The 19,776-nt window shown below is 31.5% G+C and overlaps 3 protein-coding genes across 8 annotated transcripts; all 3 read left to right on the forward strand.

Annotated features, from left to right (window-relative positions):
* Positions 1 to 1,738: 1,738 nt before the first annotated feature.
* LOC133035082 (uncharacterized) lies at positions 1,739 to 4,758 on the forward strand. 3 transcript variants are annotated; one of them, XM_061110774.1, is made up of 5 exons: positions 1,808 to 2,124; positions 3,037 to 3,352; positions 3,463 to 3,522; positions 3,613 to 3,651; positions 3,730 to 4,758. In XM_061110774.1, the coding sequence occupies exons 2-5, from the start codon at positions 3,070 to 3,072 to the stop codon at positions 4,752 to 4,754; spliced, it is 1,407 nt and encodes a 468-aa protein (XP_060966757.1). In that variant the 5' UTR covers positions 1,808 to 2,124; positions 3,037 to 3,069; the 3' UTR covers positions 4,755 to 4,758. The 3 variants fall into 3 exon arrangements, with proteins under 3 accessions (XP_060966756.1, XP_060966757.1, XP_060966758.1); XM_061110773.1 differs by having other exon boundaries at positions 1,739 to 2,124; positions 3,613 to 4,758; XM_061110775.1 differs by lacking the exon at positions 3,037 to 3,352 and having other exon boundaries at positions 3,613 to 4,758.
* A 641-nt stretch (positions 4,759 to 5,399) lies between these two features.
* LOC115712693 (uncharacterized) lies at positions 5,400 to 10,947 on the forward strand. The gene is made up of 7 exons (XM_061109542.1): positions 5,400 to 7,211; positions 7,768 to 7,799; positions 8,676 to 8,912; positions 9,033 to 9,257; positions 9,383 to 9,416; positions 9,564 to 9,748; positions 10,917 to 10,947. The coding sequence occupies exons 1-7, from the start codon at positions 5,400 to 5,402 to the stop codon at positions 10,945 to 10,947; spliced, it is 2,556 nt and encodes an 851-aa protein (XP_060965525.1).
* LOC115705169 (replication protein A 70 kDa DNA-binding subunit B-like) lies at positions 8,351 to 16,590 on the forward strand. Of its 4 annotated transcripts, XM_061110778.1 has the most exons (18): positions 8,355 to 8,464; positions 8,676 to 8,730; positions 8,816 to 8,912; positions 9,033 to 9,264; positions 9,383 to 9,477; positions 9,564 to 10,659; positions 10,754 to 10,816; positions 10,917 to 10,991; positions 11,319 to 11,407; positions 14,278 to 14,431; positions 14,508 to 14,778; positions 14,853 to 14,949; positions 15,026 to 15,150; positions 15,227 to 15,305; positions 15,397 to 15,529; positions 15,628 to 15,788; positions 15,868 to 15,988; positions 16,091 to 16,589. In XM_061110778.1, the coding sequence occupies exons 9-18, from the start codon at positions 11,397 to 11,399 to the stop codon at positions 16,397 to 16,399; spliced, it is 1,461 nt and encodes a 486-aa protein (XP_060966761.1). In that variant the 5' UTR covers positions 8,355 to 8,464; positions 8,676 to 8,730; positions 8,816 to 8,912; positions 9,033 to 9,264; positions 9,383 to 9,477; positions 9,564 to 10,659; positions 10,754 to 10,816; positions 10,917 to 10,991; positions 11,319 to 11,396; the 3' UTR covers positions 16,400 to 16,589. The 4 variants fall into 4 exon arrangements, with proteins under 4 accessions (XP_060966762.1, XP_060966759.1, XP_060966761.1 ...); XM_061110779.1 differs by having other exon boundaries at positions 8,351 to 8,464; positions 8,676 to 8,912; positions 14,874 to 14,949; positions 16,091 to 16,590; XM_061110776.1 differs by having other exon boundaries at positions 8,352 to 8,464; positions 8,676 to 8,912; positions 9,033 to 9,257.
* The last annotated feature ends 3,186 nt before the right edge of the window (positions 16,591 to 19,776 follow it).

Raw genomic sequence — 19,776 nt, forward strand, 5'->3', positions numbered from 1 at the left:
ATTAGACTAATAAATATATTATTTTATAAATATAAAATATGAATAATAAATTTTAAAAAAATTTAAAACATCTCATGAACTATATTTTAATTTTTTTTTTTTAAGATTCTCCATCATAAAATGTGTGATCTTATTAGTTGTGAAAAAGGCTTTCTTTCTTTCTCTTGTTGATGGATCAAAACAGTTTTCTGGTGAACTTTTCAAAGCAGGTCAATAATTTATAGATTTTTATATAGTGTCTAAAATAAGAATTATATATATTTTTAATATAAAGTAATATGAAAGTAACACACAAATAATAAAATATATTATTGGTGTAAAAACAAAATAAAAATAATTATCTGTATTTTTGTATGAAAAATATTTAAATTTATAAAATTATTAAAAAAATATTGTAATATTTTTGTAAAGTATTTGCTACATTTTGAATATTTATGAAAATATCCCTTATTAGATTATACTGTATTGTATTAGGGTGGACGTAGTAGTGAATTTTGGGTGGCCCTGACTCCTCAATTTTACTCTATTATAATTAACATATGCATATATATGATAGATAATTGTTAGAGTCCCACATTGCCAATGTGTGGAAAGATAATAGAATAGATAAGAGGAATGAGCTACTCCTCCCATTGCCAATTGGTTTTGAGATGGAACCCCATGATTCTCAACATGGTATCAGAGCAAAACAAACCAAAAAAAAAATCTCTAGCGACTATCCAACCCCAAAAAATAAACTGATCGAAGTAGAGCCGGAAAAAAAAAGAGCCGCCAAAAATTAAAAAAAAAAAAAAAATTGATCCAAGAGCCAAAGTCAAAAAAAGCCACTTGTGATTCGGGGATATAGTGAGCCAAAAATAAAAAAGAGCCACCAAAAATTCAAAAATACCAATCCGAAAAGTAGAGCAAAAAGAGCCACTTGTGATCAGGGATAGTAAGCTAAAAAAGAGCCGCTTATGATCGAGTTGTCCAAGATGGTGAGCAAGTAAAATAGCTACCATCTTGAGGGGGAATGTTAGAGAGTCCCACATTGCCAATGTGTGGAAAGATAATAAAATAGATAAGATGAATGGTCTACTCCTCCCATTGCCAATTGGTTTTGAGATGTAACCCCATGATTCTAAACATGGTATCAGAGCAAAACAAACAAAAAAAAAAATCTCTAGCGACTATCCAACCCCAAAAAGTAAACTGATCGAAGTAGAGCCGAAAAAAAAAAGCCACCAAAAATCCAAAAAAAATTGATCCAAGAGCCAAAGTCAAAAAAAGCCACTTGTGATTCGGAGATATAGTGAGCCAAAAATAAAAAAGAACCACCAAAAATTCAAAAATACCAATCCGAAAAGTAGAGTAAAAAGAGCCACTTGTGATCAGGGATAGTAAGCTAAAAAAGAGCCGCTTATGATCAAGTTGTCCAAGATGGTGAGCAAGTAAAATAGCTACCATCTTGAGGGGGGATGTTAGAGAGTCTCACATTGCCAATGTGTGGAAAGATAATAGAATAGATAAGATGAATGATCTACTCCTTCCATTACCAATTGGTTTTGAGATGGAAACCCATGATTCTCAACAATAATGACTATTGTTTTTTCTAATGTATTGAAGCAAATATAAAGTGAGTTGAAAAGTCAAAATCAAAATTTATAACTGAAGCACTATTGTATATTCAATCCATAGATAGTTATAGACTATCTTATATTGTATCTATAAACCTTTATAAAAAGGAGAATAATTTTTTGGGCTTTTGATAGTCAATTTACAAATATAGCCCTCATTGAGCTATAACTAAGGTAACAGCTGTCAACAAGTGTGATAATTTCTAGAAAAAATGCTTTAGTTTTGCTCCACGGGTCAACTCTTTAATGCCAGGTGTGGTAGATAATTTTTTTTATCTTTTCTTCAATTTATTCATATTTAGCTTGATCTCTCTCTATCTCTTTCACTTTCTTCCCTTCCCCTTTATGCGCTGGTCTCCTGTATTTTTGCTTCGCCATTGCCGGTCTCACTGCTGACGGTCGGGTTCTCTCCCGCTACATGCGATCCGAGTGCATCAATTATAACTACACCTACGAATCCCTTCTCCCCGTTGGCCGACTCGTTGTTCAACTCGCCGATAAAGCCCAGGTTCGTTTTTATCTTTTATGTAAAATCCCTAACTTTTATTCATTCTGTGTTGCTTTGGTTTTATGATTATCTGGAATTGGGAATTAGGAATTAGGTTTTGGTAGAACTAAGAAATTGCGGCATTTATTCCCCTCATTGTTAGTTTAGGGTTTTTTAATCTATGTCAACATTTGATTTTGGCCTAAAAGAAATGAATGTTATAGCTTTTGAGTTGAGGCCAGGAGCCTTAATTCTTAATTTTTTTTTTTTTTTTTGGCTGAATGTTAATTAAATACATACTACATACTGGAATTGGGAATTATACTGCTAAAAAAAAATATACTCATTAAATATTTATTAAATATTAATATATTGATTCTGGAATGAGTATATGCTAAAATATTTATACTCATTAAATATACTCAGTATAATGAGTATCATTTGTGACCTTGCCTTAATTCACGAAGAATATTTTTATAGATTATTCCAGAAATGAGTATAATTGTCCATATTTTTTTCTAAATTATATGATTGCACTTGCAATCTTAATTCAACTAAATCTTTATATAATTATTTTTATGTCTATATGTATAATTCAAATAAATCTTTATGTAAATGAACTGTAATAGTTTTAACATATTTGAAAAATTGAGGTTAAAATTTTTGAATTACTATTTTCACTACAAAGTACTTTCCATGGCCTAGCCTTTCTCCATAATGTGGAGAACAATCTCTTAATTCTTACATACCCACTCTATTCCCTTATTCACCTATTCATACTATCCTATTCTGTACTCAATTTCTTCTCGATATAATTAGTCATACCTCTTTTTATCTGCACTTTTGTACCCCATACTAATTTTAAGGTCTAATTAAATACACAACTAAATGATATTTTAGGAATTTACATATAGTTTACTTTATTACTCTCAGTTCCACATATGCAAGAGTAAAGGTATATAACTAATGGATAAGTATAGTCGTTCTGTGGGTTGGTCAAAGAAACTTGAAGTACAACAAGAGCCACAAATCGTAAAAAATAAAAGATCTTATAAAGATTGGAGTGTGGAAGAAAAAGAAAAGAGGAACAAGCGTAGAAGAGAACTGTATGCAATAAAAAAGGGAAACATGGCTGAGAAAAGAGATGGAAATAAAACAAATACATGTGACAATTATGTTAGAAACCATGGAATTGTTATTAGAGAAACAACTGATTCAGCATGCCAAGCACAGGGTACTCCTGATTATGGTATGAGTATGCTATAACTAATTTGAAGTCAACTAAACATTTCTATGTTAATTAGTTGTTTCTATATATAAGTTAATATTTATTATTTTGATTTCTTTTTGTCTTTACAGGAATTTTTAATAGTAGAATAGGGAAGAGTCAACTATCTAAATTCAGTACTTTTGAGATAGGTATAATACTAATTCTAAATATATTTAAAGTTTATTAAGTTATTGTTTTACTATACATATACCCCTTAATAAATATGTGTATTTTTGTAGGATCCACTTCAATGTTAAGTTGTCTGCCAAATTATACAGGTATAAATATTTTTTTTGTTAGAGTTGACAAACAAATAATGGTTACATGTATACTTATTTGTGTACTTTTGATCATAGGTGAAGATACTGTTACAAGTGTATGTAACAATAATTCTAATACAAGTTTAGCCTCAATTATTAGGAACAGTAACATTAGAAAAAAAATTAATCTACATGACTTACCTATGGAAACTCATCTTTTAACATTGTCGACATTGTGCAAATATTGTGGTGCAAAAAAGTTTCAATATGAAAGTAAAGGATTTTGTTGTTCTGATGGAGAAATTGTGTTAAAAATTAATGGGACTCCTAATAATTTATATGAATTATTTACTTCAAATTCAGATGAATCACAAAATTTTAGAACTTATGTACGAACATATAATAGTAATTTTGCATTCACTTCATTTGGTGTAAAATATGATAAAGATTTATGTAGAAGTAATAAAGGAATTTACACTTTTAGAGTCCAGGGTCAGATTTATCATTACATCAATCAATTAGTTCCACCAGATAACCATCCTAAATACCTTCAGTTATATTTCTATGATACAGAACATGAATTAGAAAATCGATTCAACTTTTCAGATAAACTATCATTATCCACCCTAAGCAAAATAATTGATATACTTAACATAAATCCATACTCCCAGTTTTTTCGAAACCTGAGGTATGTTTCTAAGTTAGAAAATCACCAAATCAAAATAAGATCCGATCCAGGACTTGATCAAAGAGTATATAATACTCCTTCGGCATCTCAAGTTGCAGCAGTATGGGTTGATGATGATCCATCTGCAGAATGTATTACTCGTGATATAAATGTTTTTTGTCATAATGGTCAAATTCATAAGATTAACTATTATTTTGCCTGTTACGATCCTTTACAATACCCTTTATTGTTCCCTTATGGGGACAGTGGTTGGCACAAAGGTATTCAAAAGATTGCTAAACGAAATCAAGCCTGTTGTTCTAATGAGAAACTAATTGATTTTAGCCAAATTCATTCGCCATCTGAATTGTTAATTTGTGAAGAAAGAGGTAATTACATTAGTAATTATTATTTTTTCTTCCCTTTTATTTTAATTTTCAGTTATGGGTTTTAAGTAATTATAATATGTTGATTAAAATATTTTTATATTATTTTAGCTCAAGAAGCGAGGAAGAAGAGAAATTGTATCTCTTGTCGTGAATATTATTGCTATAAATTACAAATTCGATCCTTACAAAAGTCAATACTATTACATGGCGGTCGTTTATTACAACAATATGTAGTTGATATGTACGTAAAAATTGAAACATCAAGACTAGATTTCATTAAAAATAAACAAGTAGAAATTCGTGCTGAGCTTTATCAAGGAATTATTGATAGTATAGACTTAGGAGAAAGTAGAGGTTTCAAAATTGGTCGAAGAATTATTTTACCAGCATCTTTTATTGGTGGACCTAGAGATATGCGAAAACGATACATGGATGCAATGACATTAGTACAAAGATTTGGAAAACCTGACATCTTTCTAACAGTAACATGCAATCCTAATTGGGCAGAAATAAAACAAGAATTAAGTGATAATGATAAGGCACAAAATAGGCCCGATTTATTAGCACGTATTTTTAGAGCAAAATTAGAAGAATTAAAAATTGATTTATTTAAAAGACAAATATTTGGAGTAGTGGCTGCATACGTGTATGTTGTGGAATTCCAAAAAAGAGGCCTCCCACATGCACATTTTCTAATTATTTTAAAGCCAATGTCAAAAATTGTTAACCCAGAAGATTTTGATAGGATTGTATCAGCTGAGATTCCTAATGAAAATGAGCAGCCATATTTATACTCACTTGTTCTAAAGCACATGATCCATGGTCCTTGTGGCATTTTTAACCCTACAAATGTTTGCATGCAAAAGCATGGAAAATGTAGAAGTCATTATCCAAAACCTTATTGTCCAGAAACTTATCACGGTGAAGATTCTTATCCTAAATATAAGCGACGAAATAACAATAAAAAAGTCAAAATTCGCGGACATTACCTAGATAATGGATGGGTAATCCCATATAATTCATATTTGCTATGTAAATTTGATTGTCATATTAATGTTGAAATTTGTTCTACTATTAAAGCCGTAAAATATTTATATAAATATGTATACAAAGGTCATGATCGAATAAGCTTTTCTGTAAATAGTGATAATGCTCCAAATGATATTGATGAGATTCAACAATTTCAGTCTGCTAGGTGGATTTCTCCACCTGAAGCAACATGGAGAATATTTGGATTTACTTTGAGTGAAATATATCCATCAGTACTTCCATTACAATTACATCTTGAAGATAGTCAATTAATTACATATAATAAATCAGATAATCTTACTAAAGTAATTACCTGTGAATTTTTAACTAGAACAATGTTAACTGAATTCTTTAAAATGAATGCTACTAATAAAAAAGCTAAGACATTATTGTATAAAGAGTTTCCTGAACACTTTGTTTGGAATAAACAATTTAAAATTTGGACTGAAAGAAAGAAACAAAAAGTGATCGGGAGAATTGTCACAGCAAATCCAATGGAAGGTGAACGCTATTATTTACGCATATTATTAAATCACATTAGAGGACCCACATCATTTGCTGATTTGAAAAATGTAAATCATATTCACGTATCTTCATTTCGTGAATCTGCTTTATTACATGGACTATTAGAAGGAGATAACTATTGTGATTTATGCTTAGAAGAAGCATCCTTATACAAAATGCCATTTGCATTACGTCGTTTATTTGCCACACTTTTAATATTTTGTAGTCCTAACAATCCAAAAGAACTATGGGAAAAATATAAAAGTTTTATGTGTGAAGATTTTATTCAAGATGGCATATTATTAGCTGATGCAGAAGTAAGAGCTTTAAAACACATTAACTTAATTCTAGAACAAAGTGGAAAACATATAAATGATTATCATTTGGTTTGCTACAATGTTAATTTAGAAGAACAAGAATTAATAAATAATGCAATTCACGAAGAAATGAGTATAATTGTCACAAATGATGACCTTGCATCTATACATAATTTGAACGAAGAACAAAAATATGCATTTAATCTCATTTTAGAACGAGTTTTTACAAATAATGGAGGGATGTTTTTTATTGATGGCCCTGGTGGAACTGGAAAAACTTATTTGTACCGTGCTTTACTAGCTAAAATAAGGTCAAAAAAATTAATTGCTCTTGCAACAGCATCTTCTGGAGTTGCAGCCAGTATATTACCTGGTGGTCGGACTGCTCATTCTAGATTTAAAATTCCACTTCAATTACACAATAATATTACATGTAGTATTAGTAAGCAATCAGCGTTAGCCAACTTGCTACAAATTACAAAATTAATCATATGGGATGAAGCTCCAATGATGCATAGACAAACAATCGAAGCTTTAGATAGAATGTTACAAGATGTAACTGAGTGTAATTTACCATTTGGTGGAAAAGTTGTTGTATTTGGTGGTGATTTTCGTCAAGTTCTACCTGTTGTTCCTAAAGGAAGAAAAAAAGATATCATCAATGCAAGTTTAGTAAATTCATATTTATGGACATTATTTACAAAAATTAAGTTAATTCAAAATATGAGAGCAAGATTGGATCCTGCATTTTCTAAATATTTGCTTAGGATCGGAAATGGTGAGGAAAAAATTGATTCTTCTAATAGAATTCAACTTCCACATAACATGATTATACCTTATGAAGATGATACTATCTCTTTAAACAAATTGATTGATATTGTTTTTCCAAATTTAGATGCTTATAAAGATAAATTATATTTAATTATTAACCATGTTATTTTAACTCCAAAAAATGATTACGTCGATCAAATTAATAATTTATTAATTGGACGTTTTCCTGGTGATATGATGAAATATTACAGTTATGATGAAGTTTTAGATACAACAGAAAAAAATTTACAAGAAGATTTTCTTAATACTTTAACACCAAATGGTATACCACCTCATGAACTAACTTTAAAAATTAATTGTCCAATTATATTACTACGTAATCTTAATCCTACCGAAGGACTTTGTAATGGAACAAGATTAATTTGTCGTAGATTTGAAAAAAATGTCATTGATGCAGAAATTGCAACAGGAGAGTATATTGGTAAACGAGTATTTTTACCTAGAATTCCTTTTATACCACTCGAAAATAACAAAAATCCATTTTCTTTTAAGAGAACACAATTTCCCGTTCGTCCATGTTTTGCGATGACTATAAATAAAGCACAAGGACAAACATTAGATTTTGTAGGATTATATCTTCCTGAGCCAGTTTTCTCACATGGACAACTATATGTGGCATTATCTAGAGCAAAAACATCTAACTCCATTAAGATTCTTATAAAAAATTCTTCCAATGATAATTCTACCATTCCTTACACAAAAAATATTGTATATAATGAAATTTTATCACTTGTAGATAATACCACTTTAAGTGATTCTTTTTCAAGTGATTGTTTTCCTACACAATAGCTATCCGGTAATTATTTATGTATGGTAATAAATTATAAAACTTTATTAGCTTTCTTATTATAATTTTTTATTTATTTTTTTCCTTTCAAGGGAATAATATTGTATTAATTTTCTTCTCCCTTAATTATATGCCCTAGATTGGATTTCCACTCCTCCAAAACCCTCTTCTTCCTAAAAAGACCACGATCAGTGCTTCCACACCGCCAACGATGGGGAGTTTAGGGGTACTGTTTACACGACCACCACCATCGCCACCCACATCAAGAAATAGGGTAGAGAAACACTACTCCCAATCGGATCAACAGGTTTGTCCTTCTAAACACAATATAAAATATTGAAATAAAAAGTTTTAACGAATTCCAATCGATTTTAATCTTTCACTCTTCGCCCCAAATATACCATTTATTTGAGGGATTTTCTTCATTCTATAGCTTTTGTTTGTTTTTTCCTTTAATTGCTTTCTTCATTCTATAACTTTTGTTTGTTTTTTCCTTTAATTGCTTTCTTCATTTGCAGACGGATTGGAGGCCGAGTTGATGCAGAGCGCCATGGCTCTTCAACAAGCAAAAAGGTTACTTGCAACAATACTATATGTGGCCGTCGGAATCGTTGCCTTGAATTAGGCAGTTGCCCTTACATGGTCTCTTATGTCTCAGGAGAAACGTCTTCTTCTGGAGTATTGATAGAGGATGTCCTGCACTTGAAAAGGGAAGATAAATATCAGGAACTTGTTGAGGCATACGTCACTTTCGGGTGAGTTCCATTTCATCTTGTTTATTTGTTATAAATGAAATTTTTGTTAAACTTGATTGGTATTGTTCATTTCACAATTTAAACGTCTGTAGATGATTATGTATCATGAATTATATGCAGTTGTGGAGAGGTTCAAAGCGGTTCATTCCTTGATGTTGCAGCTCCCAATGGTTTATTTGGGCTTGAAATGGAGAAGATATCAGTACCTAGCATTTTATCCAGGGAAGGGTTTATAGCAAATTCTTTTTCCATGTGTTTTGGACAAGATGGGGTTGGAAGAATTAGTTTTGGTGACAAGGGCAGTCTCGATCAGCAAGAGACCCCATTTAATTTGAACCCATCACAGTAAGTGGTAAATTCTCTTGTACTTGATGGTGATAACTATTTAAGTTGGAATATTAAATTTTGGCATAGTAGAAGATTTCCATTGCATTGTTATTTTTGTAATATTCTTTTTTTCTTTCTGGCAGTCCAACATACAATATCAATGTTACCCAAATTCGAGTTGGAACAACTTTATTTGATGCCAATCCGGCCATCTTTTGCTAGAGCAGTTCTTTCCAAGGTGGATGGCTAAAATTTCACTTTTTTATGTCTCTAGCTTTCTGTTATGAATGTTCTTATCTAAAAGTTTTGTTCCTTTTGGTCCAGGATCAATTGAGACAAGAACTCGAAATGGATCCTGACTTGCCTGCTGTTTTGGTAATGGGAGGTGGTGAAGGAATGGGACCTGTAAAGAAGACTGCAATGGCTCTTCGTGAATCACTTTATCACAAAGAAGCTGCCCAAATCCTTAGCTTCTACTTTGTTACCTGTACCGTATCTTTCAATCTCAGGTAAGTTCTCGCTCTCTCTACTGCGTTCAATTACTGATGAATGGAGGAAATGTGAGATGCATTGGATTTTAGTTGCTCAGCAAATTAGTTCCAATATTTCAGCTTTAACGTTTCATTGTTATGATGTAAACTGCGAAATCTAGATTCTTGCTTGACAGCTTGTTTAGCTCGGACTATCTATTTGTGATTTATTATTGTTCTATTTAATTTCCTTTTATTTTCGTATCGATTTCCCTGTGCAGTAAGTTGTTGATGTTTGAAACTTCCTTTGGCTGGAGGTGGATTCTTTTTCTTTTCTTTTTTTTTTTTTGAAATGTTTTAAGCATATAGTCTTGGTGGGTTTTAGTTTTAGCTTAAATAATACAGCTCTTAATTTATTTGTTTTGGCCGAAATTTGTTCTTCATTTTTGGGGATGGCTGTCAGGATTTTTTTCTTAAGCTTTCTGTTTTGGATTTGTTTAATCACTTCTATTAGTATATCTTTGGTAAGAACCAAGTAAAAGCTCATCAAAATGAATAACACAGTAGTCAACCAGTAGCAACTACAATAGCAACAGTAGCAAATTATTAGCCAAACAGTAGGAAAATTATAGAAGATTGATATTGAATGTAAGAGAAAACATTACTCAATACATTGCATACCTTTTCTTTTTAGAAGATTGATATTTTCTCCTTTAAGACTACCCTTCCACACAAAGACCCATATACCCTTTTTATTTAATATATGCTAGCACACCATACTAATCCTAGGGCCTAACAGTCTTCTTTTTCCGTTTGTTTAGACTTAGTTTGATCCTTGACACTTAAATGGAAGGGAATTATAATCTGGATTACAGTTAATTATCATATGTGGCCGAAATAAAACACTTCTATCCAGACTTGAATCTGAAGAATGAAAGATTTCAGTCAAGGTGAGTAGTTGACTGTACTTAGCTTTTTATTTTTTCTTACCATAACTGAGATTAAACTCCAAAACAGTAATATTTCTTTGTCACCCTTTTTTAGATTAGAGGTTTCGAAAACCAAATGGAGAAATGCATGGGAGCTTGTGATTGCATAATAACAAAGGTGACCTACTTAGAAAGACACTCTGCATAGGGTAATATATATATGTAGATAAATATATTGTCATGAACATTTCTGATCATTTTATTATTGTTTTTCATAGGCTGGACCTGGTACAATTGCTGAGGCCTTGATTAGGGGGCTTCCCATCATCCTAAATGACTACATTCCAAGACAAGTGAGTGATCATTTTTGTACTATTCTTAAAGATCAATTTATTTACACATAATATCTAATTAAATTAATGAAAAAATTAAATGCTCACTACACTTTATCTCTCTCTCTCTCTCTCTTTCTTAAATTGACATTTGGCAATTTACATGTATTACAAAATATACACTTGTCAGCCAGCATGTAATTACAAAACTATTATAAACTAAAACTTGGCAACATGCATGTACTTATAGCATATTCAAATGACAAATAATATGGTTTTTTTTTTGTTTTTAAATAACACATATACATATAAATACTACTGCTTAATCCAAATTTCTCATTTGCTTAGGTAAAAAGAAAAAAAAAAAGAACTCCACACTTCTAGACACTATTAAAATCAACAAACTTTCATCTAAGCTACATCAAGATGACGACAATGTAAGTTAAATTCTTTACTAATCCATTCATATAGTATTTTAAATGAGATGAATTATGAATGAAAGGCAAGGCATTAAAGATGGTATAGTTCACTTTATTGTAGTTTTGAGTATTTTTCTATTTTTATTGATGAATTGATGCTTGAACACTTAAAGACCTAATCTTTCATCTTTGTTTAGTTTCTGTTAGGACCTAGGATTAGTGTGGTGTTCTAACATATATTAAATAAAAGGGTAATTGGGTCATTGTATTAAGGGGAGTGTTTGAGTGAGATTACAATAGTATATATAGAATACTTAGGAGGATTGGTGGTTATGCAATGTTTTGAGTAAATACTCTAATTGCACCAAAGGAGCCTAAGGGCTCCTATCTTTTGTAATTGGTTTCTCAATACATTTAATATACAATTCCTACTGTTTTGCTACTGTTTGGCTACTGTTTTATTGTGTTCTTGATCCGAAGATCTCGGGGCTTATCAATTGGTATCAGAGCCGAAGTTCTTGGTGATCGCCGGTGACTGCAAAAATGGAATCAAGAGTGATTGGATTGAAGTCGATAGAGGCGGAAACTGTGAGAAACAGAATCGGTGATAAACTCGAATCTGTGGTGATCGGTCCAGGGGAGTTCAACAGAAGAAACTTGGATGTCGCGGGGATGCGATCTGAGTTTCGAGCCTCGAAAACTGAATTGCCGCTGTTCGACATCGGAGATGATCCCGATGAATGGGCGTACACGGCTGAATGGCACTTCAGTTTGCAGCAGTTGACACCAGCAGAAAAATTAGAGGCTGCAATTCATAGTCTCGGAGGAGAAGCGCTGAGTTGGTTCTGCTGGGAAAATCGTAGACATCCTTTTCAAACGTGGAATGAATTGAAATGCCTACTGCTTCGCAGATTCCGTGCCCAATTCACGGACGATGGTTCAGTTTACCATCGAAGGTTCAAGGGTGAAGAAATGGACATGGCCATAAGGGAACACCAACGAGCGTTCGCTAGACTTGATAGCTTCAGAGAAACTATCACCGCTGCACCACTATTTCATGAAGAAACGGAGAAAACACAGCAGCTGAAAATATCGCCTGAGAAGAAGGCTGTGTTGAAGACGGTGCTGGATCGGGAAGTTGTTCCATGGAATGCGCTCGCACCTCGGCAACGAACGACATCTGAGAAGGTCTACAAGGCAGAAGTTCAAGGGGGTGCGTCGACGGAGATCGCGCCCCTGGTGCCATTGCCGGAGAAGAAGGCTTTGTGGGAGGTGGTGTCGGACGAGGAAGAGAAGGCGAAGACGCCGTTAGTGCGAGCGGCAGAGGAAGACGATCTGCTGGGGGCGGCGTTGGAAGGGATTTCATTGCCGATCCCAAGATCGATCACGTCGTGGGCAGTGACGAAACCGAATCCACCACGGAAGTCGTCGCCGGAGTCGGAGAAGACGGAGGCGTGGACGCTGGAAGCTTCGCCGGAGATTCAGAGGTTGAAGACAACTTTCCGAGGTGCAGTCGCACATGAGAGACGGCTGGCCAAGAGGCTGATGGTGGGGAGGAGCTATTTTGCATTCAAACCCTACCAAGTAAGGCCCAAGCCCAATTCCTTAAGATGTACTTCAGCTTTGGCCCACAAGAGCAAAATTAACACAATGGGTCAATTTAATTTACTTACTCCATCTTGGGCCCAGTCATTCCAAAGTTTATATGGCTTTGACCAAGTTGTGGTCATGGCCCAATTAAACAAAGAAATGGGCCATTTTATTTTTAAAGGGGTGCAACTTTGGATGTCCTACCCAAAATGTTACATTCACAATCATGAGACAAGAGATGGGAAAGAACACTTGAAAGTGACTTTTTTGCTCATAAATGGTGAAGGTTGTCATGTTATTGGAGGCAAAAATAAAATACCTTTGGTGGATGAGAAGTTTAACCTTGGTGCTTTACTAGTGCCATTCAAGTATTGGGTTTTTGATAGAGGGCGCCAAACACGACTCCAACCAACCAAGGGTGCATCGAGGACACGTCAAAATACCACATTACTAACTTGGTTCTTTGACAGAGGTCGCATACAACATAGGGCTCTAGATTTGAGTGAATTCATCAATCACCTTGAGGACAAGGTGAAACTTGGGCGGCCGGTAATGTTAGGACCTAGGATTAGTGTGGTGTTCTAACATATATTAAATAAAAGGGTAATTGGGTCATTGTATTAAGGGGAGTGTTTGAGTGAGATTACAATAGTATATATAGAATACTTAGGAGGATTGGTGGTTATGCAATGTTTTGAGTAAATACTCTAATTGCACCAAAGGAGCCTAAGGGCTCCTATCTTTTGTAATTGGTTTCTCAATACATTTAATATACAATTCCTACTGTTTTGCTACTGTTTGGCTACCGTTTTATTGTGTTCTTGATCCGAAGATCTCGGGGCTTATCAGTTTCACCATTTAAATATTTACAATACTTGTCTGTTTTAGTTTATAGATTCCAACCTTGATTATTTGGGGGTATTTTCTTTTTTCTTATTTAGTTTATCACTTTTAACAAGATATAAAAATTACAAAAATTATATACCCTTTTAAAAATTTCTCACAGGTTGCTAAGTAATAACTTTTATTATTATTATTTCATTCATATCTTATATATCTCTTTTAGTATTATATTTTAATTTCTTACTTTGTATGCATCTGATCTTTCCTCCATTTGTAGTGTATAGAACACCTTTACGACAAGGTTCACACGCTAATAACTTTAGACAAGTAAATTTAGGCCATGTCATAATAGTTTTAAGAATTTGTATAACTATATTTGCTCTGCATGTTTTTTTGTTCTCATCTCATAATAATTATTTTAATTATATAATATTTTAACTCTTTTCAAAATTTAGGCCACAGAGCAATGACTTGAAATACCAACTAATACCTCATATCACAAGAGGTCAAACTAATTGGACAGCCAAAGTAATTGTAGTTGAAAAAACTCCTCCACGCCAATCCAGAAACTCTGTCAAATATCAGAATTTGCTTCTAATTGATCCACAGGTAAAAACCAATTAATATATTTTCATTTTACTTACTGCCTATTAATATTGACCTATATTATATATAATGTTTGCAGGGAAACCATATCGAAGCAACTATTTATCAAGCTGATATTCAAGCCTTGCATCAGACATTGCACATGACAAAAGCATACGCAATTTCTAATGCTAATGTCAAAGATTGCAAATTGGATTACAAAAAATATGGAGATCTCCAATGGGTCATAACTGGAAAAACTAAAATTAAAGAGCTCCAAGAAAATTATGATGATCTGTTGATGTCTACTTACAACTTTGTGCCTCTTAGTAATATACAACAGTATATTGATCTTCCATCTAAAGAAATTAGTAAGTTTCCACACTTAGATCCCTTTTTCACAATATTACATACTTCTACTAATTATAATTTTGGTTCTTCTTAGATTTGATTGCTGCTGTCATAGACATTCGTCCTAAACGTCAAATACACAATCGTCATGGAGAAGCTACAATCCAAGAACTTGTTCTTGTGGATAATGAGTAAGTTATTTCAGATTTCTTTTTATTATATAATATTAATATATTACTTTATTAAATTTTATTATTTACTTTGTAGGTTTAACATAGCTACACTTACAATGTGGAATAATTTTGTTGACAACGAATGTGCTGCAATCTCAAACATCATTCATAAGAAACCAATTATGATTGGAACACGACTCAAAGTGGTTTGCTACAATGGTAATCAAATAATTATTACTTTTTTTTTTAAAAAAAATTCATACCAAATTATTCTAAAACAAATTTAATCTTGTAGGCATGTCAATATCCACAAAAAACTCAAGCTGCTTTTTAATTGAACCTCAGTTGGAAGTTGCTAAAGATCTTCGTGCCTGGTAAGATATAAATCTATCATATGCTTCCTAATGCTTTCATATAATCACTATTACCTTACTAATGTATGTTTTTTAATGTTTCAAAAATTAGGATAACTCGAAACAACTGCATCCTCAATGAGAGGATCACTCAAAAAGCATATCTTCTTCCTGCAACAAATCTTTCACCTCCTTCTTCTGATCAAATTACTGATATAAGCAAGATAAATGACATGTTAAACATGGTAAACTCCTTTTAACTTCTCCTTTTTTATCATTTTTATTTTGTTTTTTTTATTATTTTCTCAATTAGATAACATTACAATGTAATCTCCCATTTCAGCAAACAACTTTCTGGGTCAAAGCAATTGCTAAAGTCACAAATTATGGCCAACCATTTTGGTATATGGCATGTCCCCTTTGTAACAGAATTACTGGATCTGAATATGGGGAAACTTTTCACTGTCTATATTGCAAAAACAATGATCTCAAAGCAGTCCCTAGGTAATTAGATGACTTAGGCATTTTCTCAAGTTTTTTTTCCTTTTCAAATTATATTTTTACTAACACTCATGTCTTGCAGATGCAGAATAGATGTTGAACTTACTGATTCATCAGCTTGGATTACAGCAACTGTATTTGGGGAAATTGCAGAAACATTGTTCTCATGTAATGCAACAACCCTGATGAATACCAAAATTAAGGTTTTCTCACTCAATCCACAAATATCTTTTTACTTAAGATAAAATAATCAGCTTATTCTTTTAAACATTCTCTTAATAATAAATTAAATTGTTATTTTATAGGCAAGTGATAGCATTCCTAACGAACTTCCCGAACTACATGACAACAAAGAGATACTAGCTTACATTAAGGCAGTCAAACAGGACTCCACTGAAGGATGGAAATTCAACATCACTTCGTTCCTTAATACAACTCCACTCTCAAATGAAGAATTAATCTCTAATGCTTCAACTTCCCATCCTAATCCAACTCCACTTGTGATTCTTCCTGAAAAGAAACACAAAGTCACAGCTGACGATGAGGAGAAGAAACATGAAACTAATAACGAAGACGGAAACAACCACAAGGCTTCTAATGAAGATCAGAAGTGAAAAGTTTGGGTGTGATAGAATTGCTCTTTTGTTACTCTTTTGAAAATTATTTTGAAAGTTCCATGATGGAATATATATGTAAATAGGCCACTTGTTGGAACACTATATCATAGGCTTCCACTTTTGAAAGCTCCATCACTACTGGATGGAATGAATATGTAAATAAATAGGCCACAACTTAGGAACACTTCAACAATCTTTTGAGTTCCATTACAACTTGAAATGAATCATGTTGCATCATTACAAATTTTTGCAACCTTAAATTATTATGAAGTAAATTATTATAATGTTAATATTTACATCTTATATGTTATTTACGTGCGGAGCACGTAAAGCCACACTAGTATTTATAAAAAAGAAAATAAATATAATTGTGGGTCTACTATACTAAATAAATAAAATATTTATACAAAAATGCATATATAAATTAAGTATTTCTTATTATTAATTTACTTATATATATAATTTACTTACGGTTTAATTTTTTATTTTTCTTTTGTTTAACATTATTCACATTGTTAGCCACTGACTATCTTTAAGTATGCTCCCACCATCAATTTAATCATTTATTTTAAACATTGAAATAATATAAAATATTTTCTAGTCAATACTTGTTAATGAATTACTCTTATGAGTCTTATTAACTACTGAATTATTTGATTCATGTATTTTGTTCTAGTGTAAAAATATTTATAAAATTTTAAATTAATCTAAGTGAGTTATATTAGATCACTCATAAATATTTAGCATCATCTAAAAAGAACCTTGGTCATTAAAATAACTATATATGAAGTCTTGTCATTGTACATGTTGCTCGCGCTATTGGCCCCCTTTACAATTCAATTCTGGCTCCGCTTTTGATTGTATTATATTGAATTAAATTATATATATCATATTTTTATATAATACTATGTTAAATTTTAATGTATATTAAAATATTATATATTTAAGTGTCTATAAAAATTATAAGTACATATAGTTTTATATAAAAGTATTGCATAAAATACAATTTAATACAATATTATACAATACAATACAATGTAATACCGCGTACCAAACGAACGTTAATAGTATTATTTAGTAGCTTAACTTTGTTCTAGCTAGGTGTAGATAGTCTGACTATTTTAGCTTCTCGTGATGTCTATACATAAATTATTATTTACCATCTACTAGATTCAAAAATTTAACATCCTCAAATATTTTATTTGCTTTTTTCGTCAAAGAACAGAGATCCAACGCTCAGCCAGTTGTACAGCTTCAAACCTAAACAAAAGCTTACTTAAGCCCCTGACAAACTTCTTAGATACTTCTTTGATTTATGTTCCGAAGCTATTTTTTATTCTTACCATACAAATTATACAATAATACTTATCTCATATTTACTATTGTTTATATTCTTCATTTGCCCCCTTTTTACTATTTGTCTATTGGGCTTTAGTGTAAGTTGATTATCACATTAAAGTTGCAGTGAATGTGGATAGAGACAAGCGAAAGCAAACCGACCTGTGTCTAGTGAGGAAATTAGATGGTATGCCTCTTTTAAATTGTTGTGTATAATTTTTACTTTTTCTTTCTATATTTTTCATTTCTACTCTTTTTTCAACAACTCTATTAATTGTGATCCTATCATCTAAAGATACTCTGACTCTCCATTTAACTCTAACTTGTATAGGTGTGAGGGTATAATCGGTAATGGAGTTATAAAAGTGGACACATTTTAATTGAATTTAAAATAAAACTGTTTTTGATTAATTGATGAAAAAAATAGATATATTTCAACTTACCCCGTGTCTAGTGCTAGATCCAAAGTAGATAATGTTGTGAGGAGTTTTGAATGTGATTATTTGGCCATTTCAAACATTTATGCCCATATATATTCAATTTACAATCTCATTCTTACCAAGGCAAGGAAAGAAGCCTATTATATATATATATACTAGTAAAAAGTTACGTGCGAGGCACGTATACTAAATTTTATGCTAGTTTTTTTCTACGTTATTAAAAAGTGATACAATTAAAAATTAAAAAAAATATTATTAGTTATTAGGTTCAACATCATTACCCTGTGTTCATTTTTAAAGAAAAAAAATATTTATGAAATAATAATTTATTGCAACGCGAGTACAAGCAAAATTCAGAAAAATATAGCATTTATTAGTAGAGTATTGACAATTTCAACAGTAAATTAATTGATTGTATACTTTTTTGTCTGCTAACATTAAGCTTTTGATATTTGAGTGGTGAACTCTTATTTGTCCGCTTTTCAAATTTTTCTAACACTCTTATTTTATTCTTCCAACTTTCTGTAGTTGGAGTGATGTCCTTAATTGTTGTATATAGTGTAGTCATTTATTCACCTGTTTTCAAATAAAACAATAGATATACAAAATAAAATTAAATATAACTAAGCTCATATTAAAATCAATCTCACCTTTCAATATAGTAAAAGATTTTTAAATTGATTCATTCTCACTTAATAATAATTGTGACAGACCTAACGAATAATAATATTATGTTACCTAATAACAAAATAGGAATCCACCAAACAACATTATGAAAATTTATTCCAGGTATAAGTATATAAATCTATTACTCATTGAAGTCTATAAGAAACTCTAAAAAGCTCACAATACGAAATTTCACATCAAAAATCTAAAAATGATCAACTATGTAGCAGGAATAATAATACAATAAATAAAATTGCCTAGTCATATACAGTCTTAAAACTTAAAAGAGTGACATTATTCATTCAAGTTTCGACTAAGTGTTTTTGAGTTTGAGTTATAATATTGTGTCCTGTGTTTATGTCCAAATATTATGTGTCTCTGGCTAATCTAGTGAAGAAGATTAAAGTTTTGATTCTCAATAAATAGAATGAATATAAGTGTATACTTTGTAGTAGGTTATTATTGTGTCATTTTTAAGTTAATGTGTCAACTTGAAAATAATTAATTTAATAAACAGAATGGAGTCAATCTAAAAATATTTTTCTACCTTAATAAGTAGAGCTATAGAAAACAAACTCAGTAACTTTTTGAGTGTTAAAAAATTGTAAATGGTTATAAATTCAGAGTAAGTAAGTTGTGTGTGGCAGTTGGTTAAAGAACCCAAAATTGAGGTTTATGATTAGAAAGTAGAAGCACCGCTAGAACTTTCATTTGTTTGAAGTAATAGTATAATAACTAATATTTTTTATTACATATTAATAATTAATTCAAGATGAACTTTTCAAGTATTTTTGAAACATCGTGGGATATATAAATGCAATACTTTTGCATCTTTAGCAATATATATATAATATATAAATAGTAGTAAATTCTTATTTAATTTTTAATTGTATCATGGCATAAAATTTAATATATAGCTTTTTACTTACC

The sequence above is a fragment of the Cannabis sativa genome, chromosome 2, assembly GCF_029168945.1.
Source record: "Cannabis sativa cultivar Pink pepper isolate KNU-18-1 chromosome 2, ASM2916894v1, whole genome shotgun sequence".
NCBI lineage: Eukaryota > Viridiplantae > Streptophyta > Magnoliopsida > Rosales > Cannabaceae > Cannabis > Cannabis sativa.